This window comes from Seriola aureovittata, chromosome 7, assembly GCF_021018895.1.
Source record: "Seriola aureovittata isolate HTS-2021-v1 ecotype China chromosome 7, ASM2101889v1, whole genome shotgun sequence".
Taxonomy (NCBI): domain Eukaryota; kingdom Metazoa; phylum Chordata; class Actinopteri; order Carangiformes; family Carangidae; genus Seriola; species Seriola aureovittata.
The window spans coordinates 24002674-24016141 of record NC_079370.1 but is presented as its reverse complement, the minus strand read 5'-3'; the positions used below and the strand labels follow the sequence as shown (position 1 = coordinate 24016141).

At 43.7% G+C, this 13468-nt stretch overlaps 1 protein-coding gene and 1 long non-coding RNA gene across 4 annotated transcripts in view; one reads left to right on the top strand and one right to left on the bottom strand.

The window, feature by feature from the left end:
* zfpm2a (zinc finger protein, FOG family member 2a) overlaps positions 1 to 13468 on the bottom strand; it is a 121949-nt gene that overhangs the window by 3856 nt on the left and 104625 nt on the right. For both annotated transcript variants that reach the window (XM_056379873.1, XM_056379874.1), the window contains exons 6-7: positions 999 to 1205; positions 154 to 381 (exon numbers count right to left, since the gene is read on the bottom strand). In XM_056379873.1, coding sequence (XP_056235848.1) covers positions 154 to 381; positions 999 to 1205 — 435 coding nt within the window. The remainder of the gene's footprint in view (positions 1 to 153; positions 382 to 998; positions 1206 to 13468) is intronic.
* Positions 3612 to 9035, top strand: LOC130171753 (uncharacterized). 2 transcript variants are annotated; one of them, XR_008828201.1, is made up of 2 exons: positions 3612 to 6647; positions 8036 to 9035. It is a non-coding gene; the product is annotated as an uncharacterized LOC130171753 (long non-coding RNA). The 2 variants fall into 2 exon arrangements; XR_008828202.1 differs by having other exon boundaries at positions 7835 to 9035.

Sequence of the window (13468 nt, the reverse complement as noted above, 5' to 3'; positions counted from 1 at the left end):
CAGTCATTTCTCCTAACCTGTGTCATATTTTCCAAAACAACACTAAGACCCTCTTTCTTTAAAAACTGATTGAAAGTAGCCCCCTCAAAGAGCTGTAATCTTAACAAAAAATGTAAATCTGTTGTGGTAAAAATCCACGACATTGACACTCACCACTGTGTGAGGTGCTCAAGTGCATTTCCAGGGCCCTCGCTCCAGAGAAGCTCTTGTTGCACTGTGGGAAGGGGCAGATACTGGGGGTCTGGTGGGGTCCGGTGTCGTTCTCCTCCACTACCGTCTCTGGCTCCCTCTGTCGCCCGCTGCAATAGTACATCAGATGGGCCTGCAGGTTCCTCTCACTCCGAAACCAGATTCCACACGCCTTGCAGGGGAAGATGTCCTCTGGAGGGAGACAGAAAGGAACAAAGGCGACGTGATATCAGGATACAAACAGTAATTTCATATTTATGCATAAGTCTAAAGATAAAGAGTGTGCACACACGCATACACACATACTCCCTCTTCTATACTTCTGCAGTTCTGACTCTCAAAGCCTGTGTTAAAAGGCTTTTCCACCAAATCCTCAGCTGCTGCATATCGCTGTGTTTCTACCACTGGGTTGGTGCCCTTTCTCAAGGGCAAACAAGAACACTGGACCATCTGCTTACAGAAGCCTCCCTGTTGAGCTGAACCCAGATAGCCCTCGCTAAGTAAACAAACACACTATTTGCATGAGGCATGTATTTTGCAATTAACACGTTAGTTCGAGCCTCAGTGTGTTTATGTGAACCCAAAACTTGAAGGTCGATGGCTCTTATCTCCAGTGCGGAGACTCATCTGGGTTAATCTACGCCCGGCGGAGACGACACTCCTTGTTAAGCAGGTGACTGAGTGCAGGCTGTGCACTGGTGTGTGTGTGTGTATGAGAGAGAGAGAGAGAAAGAACAACAGCATGTGTCTCTAAACAAAAGCACGCCTTGATCCGGCTCCTGCATTTGCGCTTGTGCGTGGACACTCACTGTTGACGATGGCAGTGGGCAGGATGGAGGCCATTGCGGCCTGCTGCGGCAGGAGCTGGATGCTGTCCAGCAGCCTGGCTGGGTACATGCCCTCACTCAGAGACATGTGGTTCACTGCCTGCAGACGTGAGTCAAAGTCCACCGCGAACGCCACCAGCTCCTCGCCCTCCATCATGTTCTTGGTGGTGGTGCACCACAGTTGGCCACCTGGACAAAACAGAGATAGAGGAGACATTTAAAAGCTTGCTGCTAGAGAAGAGAAAGCTTTACAGCATGTGTACGGGAGCAACCGTACCCTTAAATGTCAGAGCATTATGCAATCAAAGAAATGGTATTTGTGTGCGACTTGAATGGCATGCACAACATCTCAAAGTCTCAGTGTTTCAATGGCGGTTTGCATAACCGTATACAGTCGAAACAGAATGCTCGGTAGGATGTAAAGTGAAAAAATGTATTGTTCCGAGATGGAACAATATCACATGCTACATACTGTATCATCCTGGGAATAAAAAAAAAGCCCAACATTATTTTTTACATTAAAAGCCCCAAGAAAACAGTTCATAGGGTCAGTTCACCAAAATGACAAAGAACATTATTACCTCCACCATGGAGGTTATGTTTTCACCCTGTTTGTTTTTTTGTTTGTTTGTTTGTTTGTTAGCTTGTTTGTTTGTTTGTTAGCTTGTCAGCAGGATTACGAAAAAAGTACTGAACCGATTTGCACCAAACTTGATGGAGGGATGGAACATGGAACAGAGAGGAATTATATTTTGGTGCAAATCTGGATCATTTACTATGAATTTGAATTTTTCTCTCTGAAGTCTGGTGTGTGTTGTTTGACACTGGCCTTGGCGGAGGTCTGCGCTCCGCTGAGTGCTCCTCTAGTTTTCTCATTTACTTTTTCAGATTTCTGCCGCCATGGTGATACAATGAAGCTGAACTGAAAAATGACATTTAGAAAATTCAACAGCGAAACCTGTTTCCAAAAATTCAGCGCCCACAGTACTCTGGATAATCGACAGAGGATGCTTCCAACAGTTTTCATAGGGACTATTTTTTCTGTAGTTCCAGTGAAAGCTCTTCACAGTGAGGTCTGCAGGTTATATACACTATAAGGACACTGTTTCTGGAATGACACACTTTTATTTTTTTACTTTCTGAGGATGATTTTTTATTGCTATGAGCAATCAGCGACAGAAAATCTCACATAGACAAATCTAAGAGAAACGGTCAAACCAAATCTATACAGCTATCGGGTGAATGTGAAAATATGTGTTTGTAATTTGGCTGAACTCTTTAAAGGTAATTTCTGTCTTTATACTGTCACTCAAATGTCTTTTTAAGCTACTGACGTTCATATCTAGAAGCAAGGCGAACCTCAGCTGGGGTAAACTGTAGCCTACAGTGCTGTTGTCAGCTAGAACACTGAGACAGGTCCTCCATATTATTAGATTGTTGTGTTTTGGGATTAAGCATTCCTCTGAAATCTTCTGAACATATTCATTAAGTCAGAGAAAGAGGGAGGGGGCAGGAGGAAGGAAGGGGGGGGGGGAGTGAAGGTTTTAGCTTAGATAATATTTATCTCAGCACATGACAGGCTTTTCAGCTGCACTTCATTTTCCATTGAAGAGATTAAAGTTTTTAATATGACTATTTACAGAAATCTGGCTGGGGAGATAACAACAAACTATGATACACTCCCGCTAAATGGCAGAATTAGGACATTGTTTCTGAGGAAAGCTGGACAATTAATTAAAGCACGCTGTTAGCTTTCAAAGATGTGCAAACATACCGACGGAGTGTCAGGCTGAGAGGGGACATGTGATTTGAGCCCTGGCTGATGTGGAATAAAGAGAGTCCTTAGGAGAGGTGTGAAGACAGGAGGACGGAGCTAGAAAGCCCCCACACATGTGGAACACTGATTACTCATGTTTACACAAAACCTATGAATCACCAGGTTTAACACCGCCCTGTAGACGCGGTGAAGGTGCTCCAGTGAAGCTCTGTATGAAAACAATTCACTTTTCCAGGGATTTATTAGAAGTGGAAAACTCACGGGTGGAAAACAGTGCTACCATGTCTTTACACTTACCACAGCATGTATTATGTATAAATCAGTGTTAAGTTTCAAGAATGAATTGCCCCATTATTTCAATTCAAAATTGAATATTTCAGATTTCACATCACAGTTTTGATTAAAACCTTTCTAGCCCTTCCTATCTGCTGGTGAAGCACTGAAAATTAGACCGGCACAAACGTGTCAAAGGAGTGAAATGGTATTAAAATATGCTATCTTTCAAAGTCCCACTTGTGTGCAGGCTTCCTCCCCACAAATGTGTGTGTGTGTGTGTGTGTGTGTGTGCGCCTGCCTGAGAGTGTGCATGTCAGCGCCACTTTAAAGAGCAGTGCCTATCTGTCGGCCAATCTGCTGTGACGAGACACACACTTCAGGCCGCTCCACTTCATCGTTTTGATTCTGTCATACCACACACTGCCTGGAGAGGCCCTTTGAATTTTTATCTCCTAATTAAAATAACAAAACTCCCCTCCACTGTCTGCCCAAGTTACCATCAAGGTAGATACAAACTGCCACTGACAATGGCGGGGAATATATCGCAGTCATAGCCACAAAAGTTTCTCTCCTCTGTATGGATCTCTTAGTTCAGACGCACTCCGCTTACAAAGAGAATTATGAACTAGGCCCTGACACTCAGATACAAATCAGTGTTTTTTTGGATCAATCCAAATCAAAGACACTGTATGCTCTCCGCATCTGAAATGAAGCAGATTATGTGGAGTCTGATGAAAATGTTTTACTGCATTCTGACAGCAGAATATGCACTCAGATTGCATCCCTTCAGCCAAGAATGCTGCAGATCCATCTGTTGTGTGTGAGAATGCTGGAAGTGAGTTTTAGGACTGCATGTCCCAGTTTTACTGAGCTTCACAAAACACTGAGGCAGCACTCTGCTTATTACAGTCACTCAACCAAGACAGAGTAGTAAGATACATGTGCTCTGGCTGCAGGATTATGGTTTAAACTACACTTAAATTGTCATCAGAATTAGAAGTCACCACTGTTTCTCTCAGTTTTTACTCCAGTTTGGAATATTATATATAATTTGTTTTTGACTGTTTTCTGAAATTATGAATATTTCACATTTCACACGTCGTTTGAGAGTCTTAAACCTAAGCGTACAAATAAATGTGATTAACTCTGCAGCCACAAACAAATGCAAGTACATATGCATGTGTAAAATACTGTGCACAAGCATGTCATTTTCATGCACACATGAAAAGTGGCTGCACGGAGGCATCAGGTGGGCCGCGGACAAAAACAATATTCCATGAAGGAGCTCTCTCGAAAGATTTGTCATGGCTATGTCCCTGTGACAGCCCGTTGACGACAGGTGATTCGAATCGCAGGAACACAGGTGAGCCACCTATGACAAAGGCATGATCTGCGTGAACGAGGGAGGGAGGGAAAGGAGGAGGGAGGGTCAAGAGTTAGAGCGAAAGACCAGAAGCGTAAGTCGTGAAACTGGGGGAAAGGCAGGGAAAAGTGGAGCTTGTGATTTGCACTTGTTTGCCTGCTAACTGTCTGCAGTGAGCTGCCTTTGTGCAGTGGCCAATGCAGTTGGAATGAAGGCTATTGTCTAAATCCTCCTGCAGAGCACCTGATAAAAGAATAAAGAACTATGACATATTCTAAAAACAATGGAGGAATTAAGGGGAGACAATAGGCCAGCTGCCTCATTAAAACAATCAAAAACGGCATCCTGTACGTAGTCCAGATAATTAAAAACCACTGCTTCCTACAGTCTCTCAATACCATATCCACCAGCTCATTGAGGCCCTGAGACTATGGCTCTGCTGGCTAAATGCCCTCTTCTCTCTCTTCCTTTTGATTAATGGTTTATTTGAACATGCAGTTGAAGATGAACATATGAAGGAATTCATGAAACAAAATTACAATGCAAACCCTTTTCCCCCCCATAAGTACTTATAAACTAATCAAACGTCTCAGGATGAATCGCAGGGACTCGGGGCGTGTGTCCCCTCCCCTTTGCCTAAAGCCCCGAGAGATTTCAAAGGGCAGGCATCACAGGGCATTTTTTAATTTTCTCACTTTAAATGACTTTATAAGAAAATGGGTGTGTACAGTATCTGTGTATGTATGGGGGAGGCTGGGAGAATAGAGTATGAGATACTTGAGCAGGAATAATTTTTTTTTTTTTGCTCCCTGCAAACCGCTACCACCACCACCATATCTTAATGAAGCCGCAAACAAATCTCTCATGCCTCGTGCAAAAAAGCTGAGAGACAACAAAGCAGCAGAAATAACAGAAGGGCTCGGATAATTAAACTGGCCTGAAGACAGGTATTCAAATGTTGGTGTGTAAACAGCACAACTCTTTAATAGTTTCGCTGTAAAATGCGTAGTTAAGCACATCAGCACTTGCCTCTCCCATCTGTCCAAACACATTACCGTTGCAGAGGCCATTACAGCACTGGAGTACAGTCCCACTGCACCATAGCCACATATTAGGGGGAGGGGGTTGAATGGGGCTTGTGGGAAAACTAACATTGGCCTATTGGCAATATCTGAACACATCGTGGGGTCATGTATTATAAAGCATCACTATGCACTTCGAAAGATGGGAGAGTTTGAGAACAAGACATGTCACATGCTTGATGACCCCCAGATTCAAATGTGTGACACCAGATTTAGTGCGTAACTCCATTTTTTTCCTTTGTCGACCCTGATGTTGATGTGGAAACTTCTTTTTTTTTTTTTTTCTCCTCCGCCCCTTAAAGTTGTCGTCTCTGTTGACTGGCTCTGCGCTCACTGCTGGTCTTAATTGTGAAGTGAGGCCAGTGGTGCCTGAAGCCACAGAGAGGGTTGTAATTAAAGACCTCTACTCTTCTTGTCTTCAAATCAGCTCCAACTCCTCCTGGTCAAATGGGAACAAGCACCTACGAATATCAAGTAGCTGCATGTTGTTAACTACCAATTTTTTTTTTTTTTTTTTTTTAAAACCAAAGCTTTATCATATAGGAGGAGTAAATTACAACATGACACACAAAACAACTTCCCAGTCAACTTCCCTGGATCTTGTGAAAATATTCATCACAAACGGTGGATGAATAATATCTGTATCTGCACCTGACAGCAGACGGTGCTGCGACACACACTAAACAAATCCTCCTCATGAATACTGGTAAATATTTAGACTGTTTCTGGATCATCAGAGTTGAGCACATTAGTATGACTCATGGCTGTCAAACCCGCCGTCACAATCCCAAGCCGGAGCAAGCAGGCAGCAGAAAGGAAAACGCTGAGTTAGACACGAGCGGGAACATCATTCACAGGGTCAAACAAGCTTACTATTATTGACGGTACACTAAACTAGAATTAGCTGACTCTACTATTATTTCACTAAGGCAGTGACACAGATTGACTCTCTCCCTCTCTATCTCTCTTTCACTCTCTTCCTCCTCCTTCTCATTGTTTTGTCCCGGGCCACTAGGAGGCACTCTTCTCATGCTCAAGCTGCAGCCGGTGGATGTTTTTTGCTGTGATGATGCAGAGACGTCTCAGACATGGCAGAGCAGCACAGGCGCCAGTCTGCCTATACATCCTTGCAGGTAGGTGCTAAAGATCTTACTCTCATGAGAAATGCATTTGGATCAAAAGGCATTCATCTGACCTCGTTCTGACTCGATCTTTACCCGGAAATTCTGTTGTGTAAGCTTCAAAACGTGGGACTAAAACGTTGTATGATTTTTTTTTTTTTTTCCATGTTTGATAATCTTTTGTCTGTTGTTGCTGCGTTTCTGTGATGACAGTAATCAAGCATGTCGTGATGCTTTTGTCACTTTTTATATTTTATTTCTGAAATTTCAGAATTGTTGCAGACAAAACAATTTTTTCCAGGGAAATAAATAGTATTCTGTAAATATGTGTTTACAGAGCCCTGACTTGCCTTGTCTTGTCTGACACCCCCAAACCCCCCCCCCCCCCAGTTTTCTCTCCTTATGCACTACAGTGTCCAGACTAATTTTAGCATCAAGTGTTTTTGCAGATATAGCCAGTTTCCGAGAGCTCATGGATGGCCTTGAGCGAATGGCACGCGGGTCAGAATCCACAAATTAAAAAGTCCTCCCAGGGGAGCCTCATACACGCCGCTCTCTCTACAGTATACATTCACAGGCAACAAAGACATAAAAGCAGCACAGCACACGGAACAATGTCATTCAACACACATTTACCAATTGTTTGAAGACAAAAAAAAAAAAAAAAATGTAGCAGTGACGTGATTCAGCAAATGTTTTACTGAGTAAAAATGAAATGTTTCACTTTGAAATTAAAAGATGTTTCTGTGGTTAGTCTCTGGAGGTTTGTGCAGCTTTTTCATTACAGTGAGAACGACACTGGCAGGGGGATGTTTGCCTGGTAATAGTGTTGTAATAATTTAGAGGGAGGAAAAAAAAAATAGAAATGTGAATTAGCAGCTATTTCTGCTCTGTTAGAGAGCAAAGATAGAGTGTGACGATTTATATTTCAATTTCAATTTCAAATGTATTTATTTTCTAATGAAATTTATTAAATTAAAGGAGGAATAATTAACACAGCAAATATCATCTGTTTTATTATCACTTTTAAACAAACCTTTTTTTTTTTTTACATTTTATGATTTAAAGTTTTAAACTAAACCTTTTTAAGATGCAGAAAAAATACTAGAGATATTTTCATTTTTCCAAATCAAATTGAATGTCTTCCCATAAACAGTAAATGAATCTTATTCTGTCGTGTTCCACTTTCTATATTGCAGGTGACACACATGAGCTCTGAGCTGTCAGTCTGAGACAATACCAGCCTCAAATTCCTGCAGTACAAAGCTGCTCTCCTCATTAGCTGCCACACACAGTCAGCTCCTCCCTGTCCACAGTAAAGTGGAGTAGACTATTAAAGGAAAGCTCTGACTGGCTCCTCTCCTCTCCTCTCCGCTCTGCTTTATTCTTTATTTGGACAGGTTTGTCCCATTGAGCACTCTATTAGCTCGCCTTCTCTGCGGGTAGTGCTGCCTGTGTCCTGGTTGTGGCCAGTCGACATGTGTTTACTGTGGCCCCCGCTGTGGCGGCAGGCTGGTTGGGGGCCCGTCCTGACCAAGCCCTGCTAATGGGACCAGAAGACCCCTCGTGACAGGACGCCGCTGTGTTGAGCACCGCAGCAGACCCTACCCCTCCCTCCCCTCCAGCTGCGGCCCCATGGCCCATGTCCCCCTACCCATCATGCCTCGGCGGGAGCAGGTGAACGGCGGAGGGCCAACGGCGGCAAGCTCGGTTTTCCTGGGAGAGCAGTGCGCCATTGCCACGCGCCTCAGTGGTTCCTCCAACATGGCTCCAGCCCTACGCCACATGGGCTGGCTGGCCAGTCTGAGTGTGTGTTGAAGTGTGTGGGTGTATGTGTGTGTGTGTGTGTGTGTGTGTGTGTGTGTGTATGTGGGGGTGTATGGTGGATGCCAGCCCTAATGCAAATGCTTGCCGTTTAAAAAATGGGAGCCTCTCTCCTCCTCTGTCTCTCCTCTTTGGAAAAGGTCTATTTTGGCCTTCTGGTGCTGGCAGTTATTTTTCTCCTCTCCAGAAGGACAGAGCGCCAGAGAGATGCACCTGTCATCCACTTTAGAATTCAGCATTATTGATCTGGTCAGGAGGGATGGAATTTATGAAGTTATGTGTTTTTCTTCATGAACACTTCATTGATTTGTGCCTTATAACACACATTTTTCTCATTTGCAAAGTGTCTCTGTGCCTTATTTACGGCTATGCTAATTTGGTATTCACAGCACAGCAACGCACAGAAAGAATACATACACACACACTCTCTGACACACATTAACACACCAGTCACCGATGCAACATCCCAGCATGCCCTCTGTCTCTGCTCCCCTGTAATTCTACATATTGCTTAAAGTATGTGCTAATTAAATTTTCTGTCGGTTTGCAAGAGAAATAAATAATCTGCAGCTAAAAGGCCTAATTGCGTTTGTCACATTGTGTCTCGGTGGCTGGTGCATCGGGAGCACAGCCGCTGCCCTTGCTCATTGCCATTCTGTCGTCCTGGCAAGCCCCCGCGCTGCCCCAGGTATCACCACGCGGCCATCTGGAGCCGACATCTGTCTCTCTATTGATCACAAGGGTTTAGCACTTGATCAAACAGACTGCGACAGGAAATTGCTCTTTTCCCCACAGAAAAGGCCAATCGCCTGCATGAGGGTAATAGAGTGGAACTGAGATGCAGCACCAGCGCGGTGGGCAGGCGGGCACAGGAACAGCCAGGCAGGCAGCGGCACGCCGGTGTCGGCCGCTGTGGAGGTGGCAGGGATGGCACCGTGTCCACTGCCATGTTTCCAGGACCGTGCTTCTAACCTTTCTGCTAATGCAACAGCAGCATTTGTGTTGTTACAGTAACAAAAAAAAAAAAAAAAAAATCTTTCCATATTATAATTTACAATAATGCAATTTTGCAGTTTTCCAGTCTGAGCACATCACTGAGAATCTGTGTATGCATGCAAAGGTGAGACCACCACCTCTTATTAAAAAACTGCGGGATCTGTCTTTTAAGTCACTCAGGTAACTGTCTAAGCCAACAGCTGTTTGAAAGTGTTAGAAAAGCTGGATGCAAGTGAAATATGCTACATGATACAGGGAACAGATGGTGGGAAATTAATGTATTTCTTCAAAAAGAAAAAGAAAAAATTCAAAAATGCTTCAGAATTAGCACCAGGGCTGCATCCTGATATTTGAGAAGGCCCTTTCTGTCAGTTTTTAATAATAATAAAAATACACGACAGAGGGAAATTCTAGTAGTGTACAAATCTTTTTTTCCCCCTTCTTTTTAAATATATATCTTTAATATGTGACTGAGGACCTGGGTGTGGTGGGAAATCCCTGACAAGGCTGCAGTTGTCTCCAGCTCACTGTCAACCCCAGTGGAGTTCAACACACAATTAGAGCCTGAGGTGAACAGCTCCTGAATGTGTGTTACAGTATGTTAGCTGAGGCTGTGGTCCACATCTGAAATACTGGTTTCTCTTTGCTCGGGCATGCTTTCAAGGCACTCACTGTAACATCATGTTTAGCAAGTATGGACAATTTGATACTGAAGGTGACATTTATTCAGCATTGTCGAAAAGTATTTAATTGTTCCTGCAGAGAGCGAGATATGTTTCCCCTTGCCTACAGTGCTGGGATTGTCCTTTGGAATATGATGCAAATTTGGGATGAAGCAACTAATTTCTTCCTCGCACCCCTGTACACCCAGTCCACCCCCTCCCGCAATCCTCCGCCAGCCCCCGCCTCCCCAGACACGAGGATTCTGATTAATCGTGTGACCGCCCCTCGTTTTGCATTTTACACAATCTCACGGCGCCACGGTGAGATGTGTGAGGTGTTGTGCCACTTTTGGCAAGCTGAAAAGATGTAGCCCAAGGAAGAACAAGTCGAAAGTATGAGGGAAAAAAATATGACCAGGGGACGTGATAAAAAATTATCAGCCAGTGTGTTTTCCTGTTTGGTTTTAATCTACATTTAATTAAATTCTTATCTGCTGTGTGCTTATGGCTGCATCTGAATGGCGAGGCTGCATTCATTATGAATGGTAAAATTGAACTCAGTACATTGTGTGTGGCCCAATAAAGAAACAAGACTCTTATTGCAGTGCATGCACAAGCTCCGACAGACATGCGGAAAAAATAAGTCAATTAAGATCGGTCTTTAAATTACCGCTGTATCAAAACAAGGGGCGGGAGCATGCTCCATAATAGAATCCTGACAGGAGAGAGAGCACAGTTGACTGTTGTTAATATACATCCCATTTGATACAGCCAATTGTATTAGCCTGTTTATGGAATGCACACAGTTGATGCACACTAGATTTACTGGTCTGTCATGATAGTTCATAATCGACAGTGCTGCAAAAAAAAAAAAGAAAAAAAAAAGAAAAAAGTTGACTTCTATGAATGTAGAGGTCAAATGAAAAATGGCTGAGCAGTATAATAAGAGTTCCTCATAAAGATTCTGCTGGTTTATCTGAATGTTAGAGGTCAACAGCAAAGGTCAATGACAGAATACATAGACAATATGTGGGCCAGAGCAGATACTGAAGAGTTAAATCCAAGGGAGTACAGAGAGGGAAAAAAAAGAAGATTCAGCTCCAAAATTGTAATACTATTGACAAAAGACACACAGCTTATAAGGGGCGGGCGGCACTTCATAAGCTAAGAACAATATCCCATAGGCAGCACCCCGGAAAACGTCGAAAAAGACCCTGAGCCGATACTACAAAGTTGGGCCCCGGCAAAATCCCTAAATCTTCCCGTTTGCTTATTCCGAGCAGCGTGGGGGGAGAGGGAAGCTCCCTGCTGCCTGCCCATGTTTACAGAGCCGTTCTCATCTCTAGGCCTTGCTCATCCACGGCACTGACACACGGTGTCGACATGATTAGGGGTCTGTCTTTGCATAGGGCTGCGTGTGTGTGTGCGGGGGGTGGAGGATCGGCAGATGAATGACTTTGGTGCATCGGAGAGGGATCACAGCAGATAATCGCTCCCGACTGCTGCGCCGGAGCTCTCAGATCTGGTCTTTAAAATAATGTTCGGAGTCAAGTCTCTCCAAAGCTTTCTTTTTCTTTTTTTTTTTTTCGCAGGTTATCTTCTGCATTTTATGTTTGCTGTTTAAATCTTAACAGGACACAAGCAGCAAGAGAGAGCAAATACGTCTGGAGTTGGAGGAAGCGGAGTGGAAATGTTATTGCGAGGGGTTAAGATTAGCTGGAGCAGGGGCTGAGGAGATGAAACTCCCCTCTATTCGAATGGCTTTCATTCCTCGAGAAAAACTTGGGATGTTGAATTTAACCTTGGGAGGCCGGATTCCTGTAAGAAGTATGGAGGAGGATAATGAATCTGACCTCTCGCTAAAACTGACATTATTCAAGGGCTCAAACACAAGACAAACAGCAAATCTACTTAAGTACATTTAAATACAGACCACCACTCGCACACAGACACTGTGAATACAGTACAACATAAATTCCAATATCATAAATACTGCTATCACACAAACAGAGGAGCCATAAAGTACGGCTGCCTGTGTCTGGGACTATAAACCTCTGGCGTTGCTCATAGGGAATAAACACACATGCACAATTTACTGCACTAGATCCCCCCTTTGTTTATCTTTTAAATAAGCACACTTTATCACTCTCCTGCATAAGCAAATTGCATGCAATGTGTGTTGTTTTAACATTTGATATGCTGTCCAGAAGATTCATTTCTCCCTACGAATTCAATTGTCTTTGCAATATCCTGCTGCCATAGGCATCAGGCCCCATCACCTGTTCGTTATCACTGGCCGTCCTGTTTGGGAGCTCTTGAAATGGTGCCATGGCATTGACTCTCAGTTAACAGCAGGTCTCTGAACTTCTCACGGTTGATGGCGGAGGCTGGAAAATTACGCTAACAACTAATTAACATCATAAAGAGCATTTAAATGGACGGACGACACCTGCAACCTTCATTTGCACACGCTAACGCAGATTTACCTGTGTTTTTATTTTTGCAGATAACACATGCATTTTTTAACACCTTTTAGAATATTCATTTCCGTGGCTGGCTTTAGAATTGGCACCACTGTCCTTTTTACTATGTACTGTAAAAAAAAAAAAGAAAAAAAGGAAAAAAGCCACCAGGCCAAAATAATAATTGTCAACACTGAGTGCTGGCAGAATTCCTGAAGCTGTTTTTTTTTTTTTTTTTCTGTAGTTTCTATGGATCTTATAAAAAGTGCACTGCCATATTCTGTGCCTGAAATAACACATCCCATTTCTAATTTCTATTTGAATGTAAAATATTTCGGCGGCAGACATGGACCTCCAGTTACTGGTCCGAATAACAAAGTGCTGCCTGTCAGTCTGAGACACTTTGCTGGCTGGCTGAACTAAGCTGGTTTAGACTGACATGTCTTCGACAGTGGCAGCCTCAGCTTCCTCTCTGGCAGGCTCCAGCATGGAGTCCTCCCTCTCTCTCCAGCTCCCAGCCTCAGAGTCTTTCGCTGGAGATGACCACAATACAGTCAAGTATCCGTGTTCTCGGCGCTCTCTCTCTCTCTCTCTCCCTCTCCCTGTGTCTTTCCTTTAAAGGTCTGAAACAGCGGCTAACTTCCACAGGACGGTAATGCACTCACACCTCATTACAGAGCCACATTATGGACTACAGCAGTAATACGGCTTTAATCTTCTCCAAATCGTTATAAATGTCAAGCTGGGGCCAGGGACTTCCCAGTCTACTGCACCAATGGCTTAGCCTGCTATCCCCTCTTTTCCGTATTAGCTATAGCCAGAGAATTACATTCACTGCCAGATCCCCTGGAACTTTCAACCCCTTTGTTCCAACATTCAATGCACCATT